At 49.2% G+C, this 18045-nt stretch overlaps 1 protein-coding gene across 1 annotated transcript in view; it reads left to right on the top strand.

Moving 5' to 3' along the window:
• POLR3E (RNA polymerase III subunit E) overlaps window positions 1–13960 on the top strand; it is a 31307-nt gene extending 17347 nt beyond the window's left edge. Inside the window, exons 12-21 of the mRNA XM_052656866.1 lie at window positions 86–177; window positions 1023–1143; window positions 3521–3602; window positions 4843–4902; window positions 5009–5166; window positions 5644–5705; window positions 6282–6784; window positions 9047–9124; window positions 11709–11834; window positions 12958–13960. Of these exons, the coding sequence (XP_052512826.1) occupies window positions 86–177; window positions 1023–1143; window positions 3521–3602; window positions 4843–4902; window positions 5009–5166; window positions 5644–5705; window positions 6282–6784; window positions 9047–9124; window positions 11709–11834; window positions 12958–13014 (1339 nt within the window). The 3' untranslated portion in view covers window positions 13015–13960. The remainder of the gene's footprint in view (window positions 1–85; window positions 178–1022; window positions 1144–3520; window positions 3603–4842; window positions 4903–5008; window positions 5167–5643; window positions 5706–6281; window positions 6785–9046; window positions 9125–11708; window positions 11835–12957) is intronic.
• Window positions 13961–18045: the final 4085 nt, after the last annotated feature.

The raw sequence follows: 18045 nt of genomic DNA, 5'->3' as shown, positions 1-18045 counted from the left end.
AGGGGCTGGACGCCTTTCTGCACTGCCCCTTCCCACCCGCTAACCTGCCCCTGGCCTCCTAACCCTTGGTGTTGGTTTTCAATAGAGACAAACCCGTGGCCCCCAGCAATGTCCTGTCCATGGCCCAACTGCGCACCCTGCCCCTGGCTGATCAGATCAAGATCCTGATGAAAAACGGTGAGTGGGCAGCCCTGCCCTGGGGTCCCCAGCCTTGCCACCTCCTGGGGAAGTGGAGTTGGGACACACTTAAGGAGCGAGGCCCAAGGTCTTTGGAAAGTGCACTGAAGCTGGTGACGGGCCATGTTAGAGGGGCCGTAGGTCCCTGTGAGCCTGGGCAGGCCACTGGCCTTCCTGGGATGTGTTGTTTATTTATGAAAAGGAACTAAGGTAGCTACGGGGCTGAGGTGAAGATTCAGAGGTGAGGCTTGTTAAAGGATTGTGCAGAGCCTCGCGTGTGAGCATGAGCTGTGTTCATTTTCACAGTGAAGTGTGTTCCTTGCATTGCTTTGTGGTCCCTCCCCAGGCTCCCCACAGTGAGGACTCTGAGGCCAGAGCCGTCAGAGTGGACATGAGCCTTGAACCTCAGAGCTGAGTCCCAGGCCCGAGGCTGCGGGGCCGGAGTGGAGAGGGGAGCTCCCCGGGGTCCAGAGGCTGCTGGCCTTGCTCCAGAACACATGGGCCTCCCCTGGCCCTGCTGCTGCTCACTAGGGCTGGGGGTTCAGTTGCGGATAGGGAGGTGGGGAGAGCAGAGCACAGTGACCAAGTGCGTGAATTTTGGAGCCAGATGGCCTGGGTTCAAGTCCTGGCTCTGCCACTTACTAGCCAAGTGATCATGGGTGAATTTTGAAGCTTCTGGGCTGGGTCTTCTCATGAGGCACTCCTCCAGGGCTCAGTGAGAGGCGGGGGCCTGCCCCGAGTGAGAAACAGTGACTGCAGCTGTTACGTTACCACTGTCCTGCTGGACTTGCTGCATGAGCCCAGGGCCCTCTTGGCTTGTCTGATGTCTCCTGTGTCCTCCTCAGTGAAGGTCATGCCTTTTGCCAACTTGATGAGCCTCCTGGGCCCCTCTGTCGACTCTGTGGCTGTTCTGCGTGGCATCCAGAAGGTGGCGATGTTGGTCCAAGGAAATTGGGTGGTGAAGAGGTAAGTTCTTCTAGTCCCTTAGTTGGGAGCGCTTAACCCAGTTAAATTGAGTGTAAGTACTGATTGACCGACTGACAAAAACTCAGTTTAAGTTTTGGGCTTAAATCTACCTTAGTGCTTTCTGTTTGTCCTGTTGCATTTTATATTCATTTTTCCCTTCTTTTCTTGTTACTGTTTTCACCAGTAACTGGGAAGTTACCTTTCTCGACTCTTTCAGAGATTACCCTACAGATTTCTCAGTTTAATATTAGTCGCTACTTTTTCGGAGAAGACAATGGCACCCCACTCCAGTACTCTTGCCTGGAAAATCCCATGGATGGAGGAGCCTGGAAGGCTGCAGTCCATGGGGTCGCTAAGAGTCGGGCACGACTGAGCGACTTCACTTTGACTTTTCACTTTCATGCATTGGAGAAGGAAATGGCAACCCACTCCAGTGTTCTTGCCTGGAGAATCCCAGGGACAGAGGAGCCTGGTGGGCTGCTGTCTGTGGGGTCGCACAGAGTCGGACACGACGGAAGTGGCTTAGCAGCAGCAGCAGCTACTTTTTGCCCTCATCCATGATGATTCAACAACCTTTAGGTTTTTGCCTTCCTCTTAACTCATTTGTCATTGTATTTGTATATTTTAATTCTCTGTTTTAAACCCTGTAAGACGTTATCCAGTTAATATTCTTTTTTTTAAATTAATTTATTTTGCTCATCATTTCTTTCTGTATCTCTGAGTTCCTAAACATGATGATTTCCTTCTGTGAAATTGAGCATCTGCAGGTCATAAATTTGTTTCCTCTTTGTCTGGAATGTCTATTTCACCTTTGTTCTTAAAGCTTATTTTGGTTTTTAATTTTATTCAAGTAGGGCTGATGTACAATGTTAGGGATATTTTTTATTGAGTATAGAATTTTAATTTGGTTATTTTCCTTCCACACTGATAGAATTTCATTGTATTCTGATCTCCATTGATTTTATTGTTTATCCAGTGTATGTTCCACTGTCTATGTTTCTTTGTTTCTCTCTGGCTGCGTTCAAGATTTTTTCTTGTTTTGGTTTTGGTTTTGCACAGCTCATCAAGATGGGCCTCAGTGGGAATTTCTTATGTGTCCTGTCAGGCTGCATAGGTCCTGGATTTGTGGCTTGCTGCCTTTTAGTAGTTTCTTTTCCGTGATTGCTTCTCCAGACTCTGCCTCCTCCCTAGACTGTCAGTTTCTAGGTGGCAGGGACTGTCTTGACTCCCTTTTCCCCTGGTACTGGGTATAATGCCTGGTATGTGGCCGATCCTTGGTAAACCTGACTACATTTAATGCACACTTGAATTATGTTATTTCTAAATTGTATAAGGTAGAACACATTGAATACTCACGGTTTAGGAATGTGATACAAAGTGAGCTATCTGTCAAAGTGTAAATTGTTCTAGATTTTTTAAAAAGTTGTTCATTGCGAAAAGTCCATCATTTCCCAGTTGGTTGGCCAAGAAGACTGCAAAGTATATTCATGTTAGAACCGCATGGTGACAGCCTTTCCCTGGAAAACGGACGGTGCCCAGTGTGCTTTGTGGGGCCTTGCAGCTGCTGTCTGTGTGACACAAGCGTCTAATTATGAGGGCCTTTGGGACGGCACTTCACCTGTTATTGGGACCACGTATGTGTGTGTGTGCCAGGGCCCTGTCCTGTAGGGCTTTCATGGGAAGGTGGGCACAGCTCAGCCTTGAAGGAAAGTAGTAGGTGGGTGCCAGGTGGGCTTGAGGGGGCAGGGAGAGCAAAGGAGTGTGTGTCCCTGGGCAGCAGGGTCTGCATCTGGATGTGGGGTCAGGGTTATGCTGTGGAAATGCTTTTAAGCTTTGGCACCTGTCATTTGCCCTTGAAGGTCCCTGAGCCTTGAGTGCTGGTCCCATTCTCCCCAAGGGCTTCAACCTCCCCATGCTTGGGGTCTGTCCAATCCCAACCCCTGACCCCTCCTGCCTCAACTCACACTGCCTACTCCTTCCATTTGGGCCAGGGGTAAGGCCTTGGGTGCTGCTTCATTGCTGGCCTCTCTTGGCGTCTCACCTGCTTTATGTGTGGGACTCGCTGAACTCCAGAGTCCTGGGCTCAGCTGGTCTGTCTCTGAGCCCCTGACCCTCTGACCACGCAGGGGCCTTGGGGCTGGGCCCCTGTGAGGGAGGCGTTGGGAAAGGGGTAAGAGAGGAACTCGGGTCTGTAGGGGAGGCTGCTGCTTTCCTCCACACGGGTTCAGGGAGCCAGGCTCCCGGGGAGAACGGCGGGTGATGCGAGCCCTTGGGGCCCATGTGGGAAAGAGGCCTGGGCTTCTGCTTGGAGCTTGAGAGAGTGGGAGGCAGGAGGGCTAAGGACAGGGCCTGACCGGCCACCCCGTCCCCTTGGCAGTGACATCCTGTACCCCAAGGATTCCTCCAGCCCTCACAGCGGTGTGCCGGCTGAGGTGCTCTGCAGGGGCCGAGACTTTGTGGTAAGTGCCCAGCTCTCTGGCCTCCTGGCAGAGCATGGGGGGTGGATGGGGGCTGCACAGAGTCCCAGACCTTCGCCCGGGCAGTGGGCAAAGGGCAGGAGCGTGGGGCCCAGTGGGGCAGTGGGGAGTAGAGGGCTCTGGACTCTGCCTTGCTCCTCCCTTCTCTCAGACCCTGGAGTCTTCAGTTTCATAACCTTTGAGTTCTTAGCCTGGAAGCCATAGGTAGATTCTGACCTGGGAGCCATTTGACCAGAGTGGTATTTTTAAAATGCTGACTCACTGTCTGTTTTTACAAAAAGCAATCAGACTCACGCTAGATTTCTACCTTGTCATAAATAATTGGACAGTCTGGTATCACTAACCCCCAAACAGCAGCCACTTTGAACGCGCCTGACACTCCCCGTTCACCAGTCCCTGGCATGCTGTTCCCTGCACTGTGGCTCTGGGCTTTGGCAACTCCTGAGCTGGCTCATCCCTCACCCCATCACCCTGTCCTGCCCCCCACCCCACCCCCACGTTTATCCAGAGCTGAAGTCCCAGCCAAGGCATCCCTCCTCAGGGCTTGGCCTCTGAGCTCCCGCGGCCTGCACTGCCTCCCTTGACCTTGGCAGTGGGCTTTGAGTTTGCAGCAGTGTCGCCTTGGAGCTGTCTGTGGTGACCTTGGTGAGCTCATGCACAGGTCTGATCACACCAGGCAGCCCTAATCCGTTTAGGAGAGTGTCTCCATTTTCTCTTTTCTCACCGAGGTGTCCCAGCTCCTTGGGGTACTGAGCATCTAGATGCCTGTGTGGTTTATTTTCATCTCGGGGATCAGGGTGTGGTGGCATTGACTCCCACGCTCACTCATGGCACATGTGCGCTGCTCACCCTTAGCTTCCTGTCAGCTCTTCTCTGTTCATGCAGACACTGTTCACGTGGGTTGTCTGGGAGAGGGTTTTGTGGGATCTGAGGTGTTGGTGACATATGGGCAAGGCATCCCCACCCCAGGAAGCTTCTGTGGCGTGGAGTGGGTCCAGCTGCCCTCCTGGAGGTGGTGGCCCTGGAGCTTCTTCACAAAGGAGGAGACAGAGGCTCAGAGTGAAGTGACTGCCCACAGCCAGAGTCCAGACCCAGTCTGCCTGACACCCCTGCCTGGCTAGGAGCCTCTGCTCTGCGCCCTCTCCCAGGCTCCCAGGACGACAGCAGGGGCTCGGGGGACAGTCGTAGGAGTCCTGGAGACACACCTCTTTTTCTCTCTCAGATGTGGAAGTTCACACAGAGCCGCTGGGTGGTAAGGAAAGAGGTGGCAGCGGTGACTAAGGTAAGTGATGTCCTGCTTGACCTGAGGTCTGGCCCCGCTACTGCAGGGACGGGGGCCGAGTGGGGCTTTTGGGCTGGGCGTGCCTCACCTGGCCCCATCCCCGCAGCTCTGCACGGAAGACGTGAAGGACTTTCTGGAGCACATGGCCATAGTGAGGATCAACAAGGGTTGGGAGTTCATTCTGCCTTATGACGGGGAGTTCATCAAGAAGCATCCAGACGTGGTGCAGCGGCAGAACATGCTGTGGATAGGCATCCAGGCCAAGTAAGAGCCTGTCGGGCAGACGAGGGGAAAGGACTATCACGTCGTCCCCAGCCACCCTGCTGCCAGCGGGGAGCACAGCCTGGCTGCAGCTGGGATGATGAATGCCAGTTTGGAGCTGTGCACACCCCTCCTTCACTCAGGTGGACTTCGCTGCGTGATCCCAGAACCCCCCTGGCAGAGGCCTGCCACCGCCCATTCTGCTAATCCAACCTGACCGGCCTCTATTTTGAGGGGTCGGGGAGGAAGGGGAAAGCACTCAGGAGCAACGTCCCAGGCTTATGTGGCCCAAGGCAGGCTGGCGGGAGGCTGGCTGAGGAAAGGAAGGTGGGCTGCCACTGCCCACCCCCACCATTCGGCTCCAAGCTGCAAGCAGGGACCCCCAAAGCTCCATACGTGTGGTGTCTTGTGGGGACGTTTCTCTTGGGAGGCAGACGACTGGGGACATGATTTACAGTTAAAAGGGTTTTTTCTTTTCAGATTAGAAAAAGTTTATAATCTTGTGAAGGAAGCCATGCCAAAGAAGCCGGATGGACAATCAGGTGTGGAGGGCGTTGGCTGGGCGGGCCCTCACCCTAATACTGGCTTCTAAGGGCTGCTTTTCTAGGGCTTGTCGGGGCTCTGCCTGGAGGGGGTGTGGGGCTAATTGGTGACTGCCCTTCTGTGCTTCTTCCCCTTGCCCACAGACCTCAGCTGAAGGCTTGTCTAGTGGCAAAGCCTTGCCTCAGGGACTGAGGCTTCTGGACTCCAGGGTGGTGTCTGGGTTCCAGGCCTGGAGATTTCTCACCCTCGGGTTGGCAGGGTGGCTACTGGCAGGGACTCAGCAGTAACTTACTGGGTCTCTGAATGTGGAAATCTGATTTTTCCGGTCCTGTTTTTTCCCTCATGGCTGGGGTAGCCAAATTCCTTCTGGGTAGGGTGGTGGTGAAAGGCCAGACTGGGCCACTTGCTTCTGCACCAGCTGGTTTGCATTTTTCCTGTCCCCTTCCTGTGCTCAGCAGAGTGTCCCCATCAGGATAGAAGGGAGTGTCCATGGGGCAGAGGGGCCATGGGCCTTCTCCCCAGGTCCTTCCCTGCACCATCTCTACTGTCCTGAGCAGCCCTGTGTCTTCTCCCAGGGCCTGTGGGGCTGGTCTCTGGGGACCAGAGAGTCCAAGTCGCCAAAAGACAGGCCCAGCAGAACCACGCGCTGCTGGAGCGGGAGCTGCAGCAGAGGAAGGAGCAGCTGCAGGCGTCCGCAGTCCTGCCCGGCGTGCGGATCAAGGAGGAGCCCATGAGTGAGGAGGGGGAGGACGAAGAGGAGCCCATGGACACCTCGCCCGGTGGTGGCCTCCATGGTGGGCTGGCCAACGGGCTGCCTGCCGTGCGGGCGGCAGGCGGGGACAGCTTCAATGGGCACCCACCCTCCGGCTCTGCCGGCACCCTCGTAGCCCGGGAACTCAGGGCCTTTGTGCAGGCCACCTTTCAGAAACAGTTTGTGCTCACCCTGAGCGAACTCAAGCGCCTCTTCAACCTGCACTTGGCCAGCCTGCCCCCCGGCCACATGCTGTTCAGCGGCATCTCGGACCGCATGCTGCAGGACACGGTGCTGGCCGCCGGCTGCAAGCAGATACTGGTGCCTGTAAGTAGCACCCCCGGCGGCAGACGAGGCCCCGTAGAGGGCTCCTGGGCACGCACGCCTGTCCAGGAGGAAGTGGCTGTGGGAGAGAGGCTGGCAACCAGACTGGCCTGAGCCCTGCTGGCTTTGGGGAAATAGCTGTTGGTAGGGTGCATGGGGCAGGGGCACTTGGGAGACCGTTGGCCTCAGTGTAAATGTAGGATCCCACGTGGTTGCTGTGTACGATATTGGGCTGGTCAGCCTCCCAGCCCTGCACCCTCATCTGAAGTGGGCAAATGTTAGTTTTGTGTCACGGGCTTTGTTGAAGGCTGAGTGGGTGCCTGTAGGCCATCACCTGTTGCCTGGCACACAGGAGGGCTTCGGCCATGCCAGCTCCCCATCCCCGGGTCTAGCCCCTTCCTGTGCCAGCACCCCACCCATTCCTGCCAGCTTTGCATTTTTTACGATGATTTCACTTCTAGTGCCATTTGATCTTGTAACCGCAGATGAAGAACCTGAGTTTCAAAGAAATAAAACGCACTTGCCCAGGAAGTGATAGAGCCATTGAACCTCAGTACAGTGGCTGCAAGTCTTAAATCCTTTCTGCTGCAGCTGAGATGAGCTGACCTCTCACCAGAGCCCTCAGCTGCACCTGGGTCCCGGCGGGCCTCCCTGTCCTAGAGCTGGCTGGCCAGCTCTGTGGCTTTTCAGTGAGCATTTCTGGTGCAGGCCTGCAGGTGCAGGGTGGGCCACCCCCACCCCGGGCTCCTTGTCTTGTCCCATCATTGGAAGGGGTCCTAGAGGGGAGGAAATACAGGAGCAGAGGAATCTTTGGAGACCACTTCCCTGAGCTGAGGGCACAAGGGTGCCCGGCTGGGTGCTCTCTTCATTCTCCTCCCAGGCTCTGTCCAGACCTGTCAGCGAGTCGGGTGAAGTGGGCTGTGTATGCCTCTTAACAAGGGAGCACTGCTGTCCGCAGCGTAAGATCAGAAGCATGTGCAGCCTCGGGTGATCTGAGGCAAAGGCCCATCCCTGTGTATGTGAGGAGCAGAAACTAGGGCAAGAGGCCCTGGGTCCCAGGCTGGCTGGCGTTTCCCAGGGGATGTGGCCCTCGTGGCACGGGGCCTCCTCGGTGAGGTCTCTATAGAAGGTAACGGGCTTGGGCACCCTGCCCTATTTGTACCCTCCCTTGTCCACCCAGTAATAGGTTCAGTTACCTGCAGACTCACCTTTCTGTGACGGAGCCAGGCAGGGCAGGGGCACCTGCCTGATGTTAGCCAGGCCATCTCGGGCTGTTGGAGGGGATAGACAACAAGGGGCATGAGTGGCCACCCCCAGGACCTGCTCGTCCTACACTTCTCAGTAGGGTCGGCCTCTCGACTCAGGAGACCCTGGCCTTCTCTTCCAGCTCCCTTGCTGACTTTCCTCTGTATCTTAGTCACGTCCAAGGCAGAAGATTCCTCAGACCTGTCCAGCCTCATTTTTTTTGTTTTAACACAAGGGAGCTGAGGCCCAGGGAGAGCGAGTATATGCGCCAAGACTCAGCTCCTAGCGCTGCTGCTTATTAGTGGCATGGCCGTGAACACTGAGTAAACCTCGCTGCGTGGGACCTCCCTCTTGGAGAGTGGCTCCCTCTCTGGTAGCAAATGAGATTTAAAGCCCACCTGGGACTTTACGTGGTAGGAATTGTTACTGTTACTTGGGTTGTGGTGCCAAGACCAGAATCCACTCTGCCAGGTGCCCTTTCCACCGTCCCCTTCTCCAGGCACCAGGAGCCTGGGCTGCCCTCTCCGTGGTCCGTCTTCAGACTCTGCTGAGCCACGTGGCACGGGCTGCTCAGGGTGGATCAGGGCCTCTAACCCATGTTGACATGGCTTTTGGAGGAGGAGGGATTGAAAGGGATCCCATGATATTCCTAAGGATTTAGGGGGGTGGGAGTGCTTAGACACATCTGAGGGTTGGTTGAGGGTGGGAGGACACAGGATGTTAAAGCAGAAGGGAGAGCTAGTGGCAGGCTGATGGGAAACACAGACGCCGCCTCCCTGCCTTCCCGAGCACATCTGGCTTGGGCCGGGCTTGTCTGCGCCTCATGGAAGCGGTCTCCGCGTGTGGCTCAGGAGGAGGGAGAAGCCGCAGTAGGTTTGCAGCCGCCCACAGCTAGCGAGAGGCAGAGGCTAGGACTGGAACTCCGTTCCCAGAGCTGGGCGGGTGCAGGCCGACAGGACCAAGGCGGGTGGATTCGTGTGTTAGAGCCAAATGGCCAACTCACGCCTGGGCCTCGGTCAGTTTCCCCCACAGACGGCTGCTTCCCCAGATGAGCAGAAGGTGTTCGCCCTCTGGGAGTCTGGAGACATTAGTGACCAGGTGAGGTGACCTTCCAGTCTCCCCAGAAGGGAGGAGGGCGGTGTTCTGCAGGGGGGGAACCTTTGGGGAGACCCAAAGTGTAGTATCCATTTCAAATTTTCCAGCCACTCCCGGTTTTAAATATTCTCTGTGTCTCCATATATTTCAAAACATACTGGATGTGCCAGTGGTGTGAGCCAAAAGCAGTGGTTCCCAAATGTCAGGACTGGCTGCATCAGAAACACCTTTTAAAAAGTACACAGATTCGGTTTCGTTCTGTAGGAATGGGGTAGGGTCCTAGGTATTTAAGTTTCTACAAAGCCTTCTAGATGATTCTACTACCCAGAGATTCAGTTTAGTTCTATAGGAATGCGGTAGGGTCCTAGATATTTAAGTTTCTACAAAGCCTTCTAGATGATTCTACTGCCCAGCCAGGCTTGTGAACCGGTGATGGACCACATTTCTCAGATGACTGATGGTGGCAGGAATCAAAAGGATTTCTTATCAATCTCAGGTGTCAGATCAGATGTCAGAGAAATCAGTCCTTTTGCCTCTAGTCACACCTGGACAGGAATGAACAGAATATTAATTCAGCCAGCAGGATCTGAGGTCCAGAAGTTTTCCTTAAATCATGAGCTTGCCTGAATTTCAAAGATTAAGATTTAATTGCTAGACTCCAGTAGATCTGTCCTGTTCCAGGTGTTGTCCTTAAGAACTGGGAGAGGGAGTGAGCAAAAGCCCCCACTAAGATCTGTGTCCGCTTTTGCCTCTTAGAAGGAGACTGACAGGCAGGCTGAGAACACCAGAGGGGCAGGGCCTTCTGTGATGGAGAGCCGTCTGGAACAGATCTCTGTGCTTTTGGCCAGAGTGGGTGGCATCTGGGTTTCCTCCTCTTGAACTACTCCAGTAATTAAAAGGAAAAAAGGTAGTAAGTGCGTATTCTTCGAAACAAATAAGACTGAAAGCTGTATGGGAAGCTGGTCTCCTGCTTTGCCTGACCTGATTCCCACTCCTCAGAGGCGATGGCTTTTTAATTACAAGGTGTCATTTTATATATATACACACACAGATATACACAGATTGTGCTTCTCCTATTTGATGTCTCACCTTGTTATTTTCAATGGGCTTCTGGTTGCACTGGTTGAGGATTTAGTTTTCAGCTATGTTGGGAGAATGGATGTGTGGGATGTATTTTTTTAGTTACATCACATATCAATGCTAGACGAGAAATGTGTTCATTGTGGAGACAAATATCAGTAGTTTACCATATCCATTTTTTTTTTTAATACTGCTTTTCTTGTTTTCACTTGCATGGTTTTCTGAACACATAGACACCATCAGGAGTACTGTTCTTGTGTCCCAGACGCCTCTCCAAGTGGGACCTGCTCCATGTCTCTTGCTGGCTTGCAATCTTGTGTCTTCCTTGTTGCTTAATCTTAGCTTCTAAGGGGACCGGAGGGGTTGTCTGCATTCTCATGTCTTAAAATGGCTTTCTTTTGTCCTCAGGTATTATTTGTCTGGGACTAGGGTTTGGACGGAGAAGGCAATGGCATCCCACTCCAGTACTCTTGCCTGGAAAATCCCATGGATGGAGGAGCCTGGTAGGCTGCAGTCCATGGGGTTGCTAAGAGTCGGATACGACTGAGCGACTTCACTTTCACTTTTCACTTTCATGCATTGGAGAAGGAAATGGCAACCCGCTCCAGTGTTCTTGCCTGGAGAATCCCAGGGATGGGGGAGCCTGATGGGCTGCCATCTATGGGGTCGCACAGAGCTGGACATGACTGAAGCAACTTAGCAGCAGCAGCAGCAGCAGCAGCAGGGTTTTGGAGGGCAAAGCATTTTCCTCTGAATACTGTTCCATCGTATTCAGGCTTTCAGAGTTGTCCTCGAGTTCCTTGGTCCTCTCTTTCTCGGTCTTTTCAGTTTGATCCACAACCTTGCCTTAAGCCATAGTAAGTTTTATTCTTACTCTGCATTTAGCGCATCAGTGCGTCTCCAGAAGTGCCCTTGTGTGGGTTATTACTGTGCTGGATGGTTGAGTCATCCTTACGAAGTTCCGAAATCTCTTTACCTGTTTTTTCTCTATTCTTTTGGAATTCTTAGGTCACATGTTATACATAGTGGATCAAATCTTTTCTCTCTCATTTAACACCTTTTGTTCTTATGGGGGGATTTTGACAGTCTTGTCTCCTTCCTATTTTTCTTTGGGACATAATGCTTTTCATGGCATCCTGTCTTATTTATGCGTCAGGACTTTAAGTCACTCACTCCTCATCCTGTCCACGCAGTTAAGGTGTGGCTTCCCTGCCTGCTCAGTTATCCTGTTTTTCTGTCACACAAAGTATGTCTAAAAACTGCTCCTCTGCTAATGGCTTCACTGGCATTTTTGTTCTGTGTGCATATATCTTTATTTCTTCATTTTATTAAGGCTTATCTCGGGAGATGACAAACAGGCCACACGTGTTTGTCTTTAACAGAAGTCCTAAGCAAGGACTTTGATCGCAGACTACAATGTGGAGTTGGGTCCCTAGCTTTAGATTTCTTATTTATTAATGTTTCTGTTTTAGATAATTCCCATAATAACATGTTTTTGCTACTAAAGCATCGACAGGTTTTGCTTGAAATTTTTTCCAAAAATTACCGGGTGCGCCGGAACATGATCCAGGCTCGGCTGACTCAAGAGTGTGGAGAAGATCTGAGTAAACAGGAGGTGGATAAAGTGCTAAAGGTACATCCATTTTTGGTATAATAATATGCAGAGGTTCTGAGCTTCTATTCTGACCTTGAGCCTACTAAGAACCACGAAGCCCACAGCTGGCTCCTCCCTGTCTTAGGCGGAGACTGACTATGGAAACGGATCTCATCTGGTACCCTTCCTGTGGCTGCACTTATTAATCAGGCTTCCTCTGCACCCCTCCCCAGCCTGCTGGGTCTTCAGCAACAGATAATTGGCATTGGTTTGGTGGGTTTATGCAAAAGGACTAAATTGAGTAAGATGTAAACTCCATTAATAGTCTAGCGGGTCATCATCCTTTACAGTGACAGGGCCTAGACTGGAATCTGTACCCTGACTCCTCCTTTGAATTGGGTACCACTTTTTTTTCCCCTGTAACCCCATACTAAGTCTTGTGCTCCTTGCTTTAGTAGAACAATTTTAAAATCAAATTTAAAAAGAAGTAAAAATACTTAATCCCTGTTAGGCCTTGGCTTCCCTGTGGCTCAGATGGTAAAGGATGTGCGTGCAGTGCGGGAGACCTGGGTGATCCCTGTGTCAGGAAGATCCCCTGGAGCAGGGAATGGCTGCCCGCTGCAGTGCTCCTGCCTGGAGAATTCCACGGACAGAGGAGCCTGGTGGGCTGCCGTCCCTGGGGTTGTGAAGAGTCAGACACAACTGAGTGACTTAACACTTTTTTCATAATGTCTTTATGAGTTGACTGTGTGGCACAAATACCATACTCACAGAAGCATTTAGTTTTAGCATTTAGCATTCAGTTTTACTGAAAACTGATGACAGATTCCCTATATTCTAGTATTCTTATATTCCAGGTCCATAGATGCTGATGCAATTTGTGAAGCACCTTTTTTCCGGTTAGCTTATTCATATTATCTTCTGTATCTTGTGTTTATAAAGCACATTCGTTTATAGTCTGTCACTCTTAAGACACCCCTGGGGAAAGAAGGGGTCAAGACCCACGCATGGAGGAGGCTGGGCAGTGACGACCATAGTGTCAGGCAGGTCTTGATCTCGTTTGTGTTCTCTCCATGAATCGTAAATCAAGTTTTGATATTCTGCACAGAATGTGCTCCTTTTCCTGCTAATGTCTGCTCGCAACATGTTTCTTTATTCATAGGACTGCTGTGTAAGCTATGGTGGCATGTGGTACCTTAAAGGGACAGTACAGTCTTGACAACAGTTGCAAATCACTAACCCAGTGAATCCAAGCCCAAGGACGGACAGCAGAGCCAGCAGAGGTGGAAGTAGTTTCGGTTGCTTCAGAAGACTCGGAGCAAGAGGAACTGACCATCTCTCGGCCTGGGGCCTCGCACTGTCCAGTGGACAGAGGGGATCATACTCAGCCAGTGGCAGGGTCACCTTAAGGTAGATGGCTCCCAGAAGAGACCAGCTGGGACCTTCTTTGCAGTACAGTTTGAAATTCGTGATGTGTTTTGCTTGTTATTTGGTTTCATTCTCATAATAAAGAGAGTGTACGCTGTCACCGGCAGGATGATGAAAATCATGGTTTAATATTTTACTTTCAAACCTAATGCCAACAAGATCTGAATTATGTTTACAAGATGAAGAAAACCTCGAGGTTTTTAATATTTAAAATGCCTGGAAGCCAATATTAAGTCTTCAGTTACCTATCTGCTAAGACTTCTGCCAACTTCATTAAACAAACCAAACCAAATTGTTTCACTGTTGGTTTCCTGTGGCCATTTTACCTTTTAAAACAACCTACTTTAAAAGTCGCAGTCTCAACTGTTTACATGAACCATAGCAAAAAATCAGAATCAAATACATTTATTCTCAGTGTTTGCATATGGATGCAAATAAAACGAGGTAAGTATGGAACAATGTATAAGTGAGGTCATCACACTTTGATGTAAAAAATTTATATTTTGTGTATTTTTAAAATAAATGCTAACACTAACCTGGCATCATGGTGCTGCTGTCTTCAAATGGTTGCAAGAAGGCAGTGCTGTCTGCTCTCAGAGCCTTGTATGTACATCAGGGGAACGGCAGCCAGTAGCACTGCCGGGTGGAACTGTACAGTCGCATATGTAATTGTAAAATTTTCTAGTACACATATTAAAGATAGTACAAAGAAACTTGTTAAATTTTTATGTATTTTACGTAGCCTAATATAGCTAAAATATCAACATGTAATAAAAATATTAAAGTTTTTTGGTACCAAGTTTTTAGTATCTGGTATCTTATACACTGTGTAGTCCATGGGGTCGCAGAGTCGGACACGGCTGAGCGACTTTCACTTCTCATCTTACCACACTCGCAGTTTGGAGTAGCTACAGTTTTAGTGCTCAGTTGCCACATGTGGCTAGCCCATCATGACCACTGGACAGTCAGCCCTTGGAGGACTGTGAAAAATTAAAGAATTAAGCTAGATTAGGCGAGACAGGGAATTTCGCTAAAATAAGACTTTTGCTGTGGTCTGTTGGGCAGTAGAGCCACTACTCTCTGAAGATTTAGATGATGGTGTCTGTGTATGTACTTCTCCCCCACACCCCCCAGAAAAAAGAGATACAATACTTGGTAATGAAAGTTTAACAGGTTGATTGTATATTATGTTCTTGGTTCCAGTTGTCAACATACATGAGGCTGAAGAGTAAAAACCTTCTCAAGTGTTTCTGGAGTGTGTCCAGCTATCATATAGCTCTACTCAAGGGGAGGCCCCTTGTGTCACAGCAGAGACTGAGCAGACTGGAACTGGTGGGGCTTGGAGGAGTCAGAGCCTTAAACACCAATAAAGAGAAGTGAGTTAAACACCAAATTCAAATAGCTAGGGAAATAAGAACAGAGAAGGAAATACTTAAAAATTAACGAGGTAAAAATGTAAATTAAAATATACCAATAGCTATCAATGAAGGAAAATGGCACAAGCTTGTATAGACAATGAGATGGGAAAAGTTTAGAGGAATTAGATGATTTATAACTAAAACATAAATTACTAAAAGTGGTTGGAAAGAAATTGCAACAGAGCAATTACTAGAGAAGAAAAGGGCCAGGGATTATCACAGTTGAATTATATAAAACCTTTATGATGTAACAGCGTGTGATGGTCCCCCAGATGCTTATCAAAGCATTGATCTTACAGTCTGACAAAGACAGCATAGTAATAAAAAGGATAAGTAGTAGTACCATGTAAAGAATTAAGCCAGCCGTGCCTGTGCGAGGGCTTCCTTAATGGCCCAGTTGGTAAAGGATCTGCCTGCAACGCAGGAGACTCTGGTTTGATCCCTGGGTGGGGAAGATCCCTTGAAGAAGAGATAGGCTACTCACTCCAGTATTCTTGGGCTTCCCTTGTGGCTCAGCTGGTAAAGAATCTGCCCCGCAGTGCAGGAGACCTGGGTTCGATCCCTGGGTTGGGAAGATCCCCTGGAGAAGGGAAAGGCTACCCACTCCAGTATTCTGGCCTTGAGAATTCCATGGACTATATCACAAAGAGTTGAACACGACAGTGACTTTCAGCTTTTCATGTCTATGCAAGGGTGATGGCAGGGCATTTCCTCTGAGATCAGGACCAAGGTAAGGATGCCTACCATAATTACTTCTGTTTAGCATAGTGTTGGAAGTACTAGCTAGAGCAATTAGGCAAGAAAAAAACTGGAAAGGAGTAATATGTTTGCAGATGATATGATCTTATATGTAGAAAACGAAATATTTCACAAAGTTTGGATGAGTTAAGCAAAGTAGCAGAATACAAAGTTAACACAAAAATCAGTTGCATTTCTACATACTAACAATAAAAAGGAAATAAAAACAATTCCATTTACTAAGGCATAAAAAAAAAAAGTGACCAAGGAAGTGGAAGGTTTTTATAATGAAAACCATAAAACATTCCCAGATGAAATTAAGACAAATGGAAACACATCTTTTGTTCAGGGATTGGAAGAGTCAATATTACCCAAAGTGATCTACAGGTTCAATGCAATTACTATCAAAATCCCAATGATGTTTTTTGCAGAAATAGAAAAACCCATCCTAAAATTAATAAGGAATCTCAAAGGACACCAACCAAATAGTCAAAAAAATCCTGAAAAAGAACAAAACACTTGGAGGATTCAAAATTGATTTCAAAACTTAACTACCAAAGATACAGTGATTTTAAAGACAAATAGACCAATGGAACAGAGCCCTGAAATAAACACTCATATATTGTCAAATAGAAAAGGACAGTCTTCAATAAATGGAGCTGGGAAAACAAGATAGTCTTATGCTAAACAACAAATTTGGACCCCAAAGTAACACCAGAAAAAATGGAGCAAGACCTAAAAAAAAAAAACAAAAACCAACTTTTAGAACTGGTGTTACTTGGAGAAGGAAATGGCAACCCATTCCACTATTCTTGCCTGAAAAATTCCATGGACAGAGGAGCCTGGTAGCTTATAGACCAAAGGGTCACAGAGTTGGACACAACTGTGTCTATGCATATGGTATTACTACATTGGACTTGGCAATCATTTCTTGGTACATCAGGGAAGGCACGGGTAACAAGGGGAAATAGACAAATTGGACTTGGTGAAAATTTAAAAATTTTGTGCATCATAAGACACTCAACGGAGTAAAAAGACATCCCACGGGAGAAAATACTTGTAAATCTTATCATCTAATGTGGGATTAATATCCAGATTGTATAGAGAACTAAAACTCAACCCAGTTCAAAAATGGGCAAGGAACTGGAACAGACATTTATTCAAAGCATCAAGTGCTGGAGTGGTGCAGGACAGGGGTCTCTTATGGTGGTCCCAGCAGGCAGGCCAGAGCCCCAGGTGGTCTTCAATCTGCAGCCTCCACACTGGACTGGAAGCAAGCAAGTCTGTGCTGTTCAGGAGCAGAGTACTGGTTACTTACAGCCCTCTAGTAAGACTCAACCATTTTCAAGTCCCCTAATGTGGCTCATCTTGGTGTTGGGCCCCAGGGCTGGGGTGTCTACTATGTGGCTTGAACCCTTTACTGCCCGGGGTGGACCCCTGGCTTGCCCTGTGACACCCCCTCTTCTGGGTCACCCACTGGGGTTGCAGGTTCAGACCGTATCACTTTTCTCTTCTCATAAGACTATACGGTTCTTTTTTACTGCCTGGTTCTGGGAGAGCCACACTGCTAGTCTTCAGATCATTCTCAGAACTATATGGAGTTGCAGGCTTGTTGTTTTAGTTTTATTTATATTTATTTATGGCTATGCTGGGTCTTTGTTGTTGCCTGGGCTTCTCTCTAGTTGTGGTGCACAGGCTTCTCTTTGTTATGCAGCACAGATTTTAGGGTGCCTGGGCTTCAGTAAGGCACTTGGGCTCAGCAGTCGGCACACAGGCTTAGTTGCTCCTTGGCACATGGGATCTTCCTGGATCAGGGATCGAACCTGTGTCTCCTGCATTGGTAAGCTGATTCTTTACTGCTCAGTCACCAGGGAAGCCCATGTAGTTGTAGTTGTGAGTTTGTTGGGGGAGGTGGGCCCAGGGTCCTACAGCACCATTTTGATCCTGCCTCCCAGGGTTACTGTATAATGGGTAGAGTTTCACTCTTGTTCTTTTTTTCAATGGCTGTGCTGGGTCTTTATTGCTGCACATGGGCTTTCCCTAGTTACAGCAAGCAGGGGCACTCTCTAGCTGTGGTACACGGGCTCCTTATTGTGGTGGCTTCTCCCGTTGTGGAACACGGGCTCTAGGCACACAGGCCCAGCAGTTGCGGCATGTGGGCTCGAGGGCGCAGGTTTCAGTAGCTGTGACACTGGCTTAGCTGCCCGAGGCATGTGGGATCTTACTGGACATGGATTGAACCCATATCACCTGCAGTGGCAGATGGATTCTTAACCCCTGGACCACCAGGGAAGTCTGAGTTTCAAAGAGTTAAGATTATGGGGTGGAATGGTGGTTGATGATTGCACAGCAATGTGAATGTATTCAACACATTTGAACTGTACACTTACAAGTGGTTCAGATATTAATTATGTGTATTTTTACCACAATAAAAAAATCAGAAAACTTGAAGTTCAGATAGTTCAAACTGTCAAGCACAAAAGGAAATTAAGTGTTTAAAGATTAATGTAACTACATGAAAATCTTATTTCACAAAATTCCAGTAACAAGGTAAAAAGATAAATAGCATGTAATATCTAATTGCAAAAGTGAATTTCCTAAATACTAGAGCTCTTTAATAGGCAAAAGGCAATGCAAAAATGGCTTTGAACAGATTAAAAGCTATT

The sequence above is a fragment of the Budorcas taxicolor genome, chromosome 2 (assembly GCF_023091745.1).
Source record: "Budorcas taxicolor isolate Tak-1 chromosome 2, Takin1.1, whole genome shotgun sequence".
Lineage (NCBI taxonomy): Eukaryota > Metazoa > Chordata > Mammalia > Artiodactyla > Bovidae > Budorcas > Budorcas taxicolor.
The sequence above is the reverse complement of the archived record's forward strand: the minus strand, read 5'-3'. Positions and strand labels throughout refer to the sequence as shown.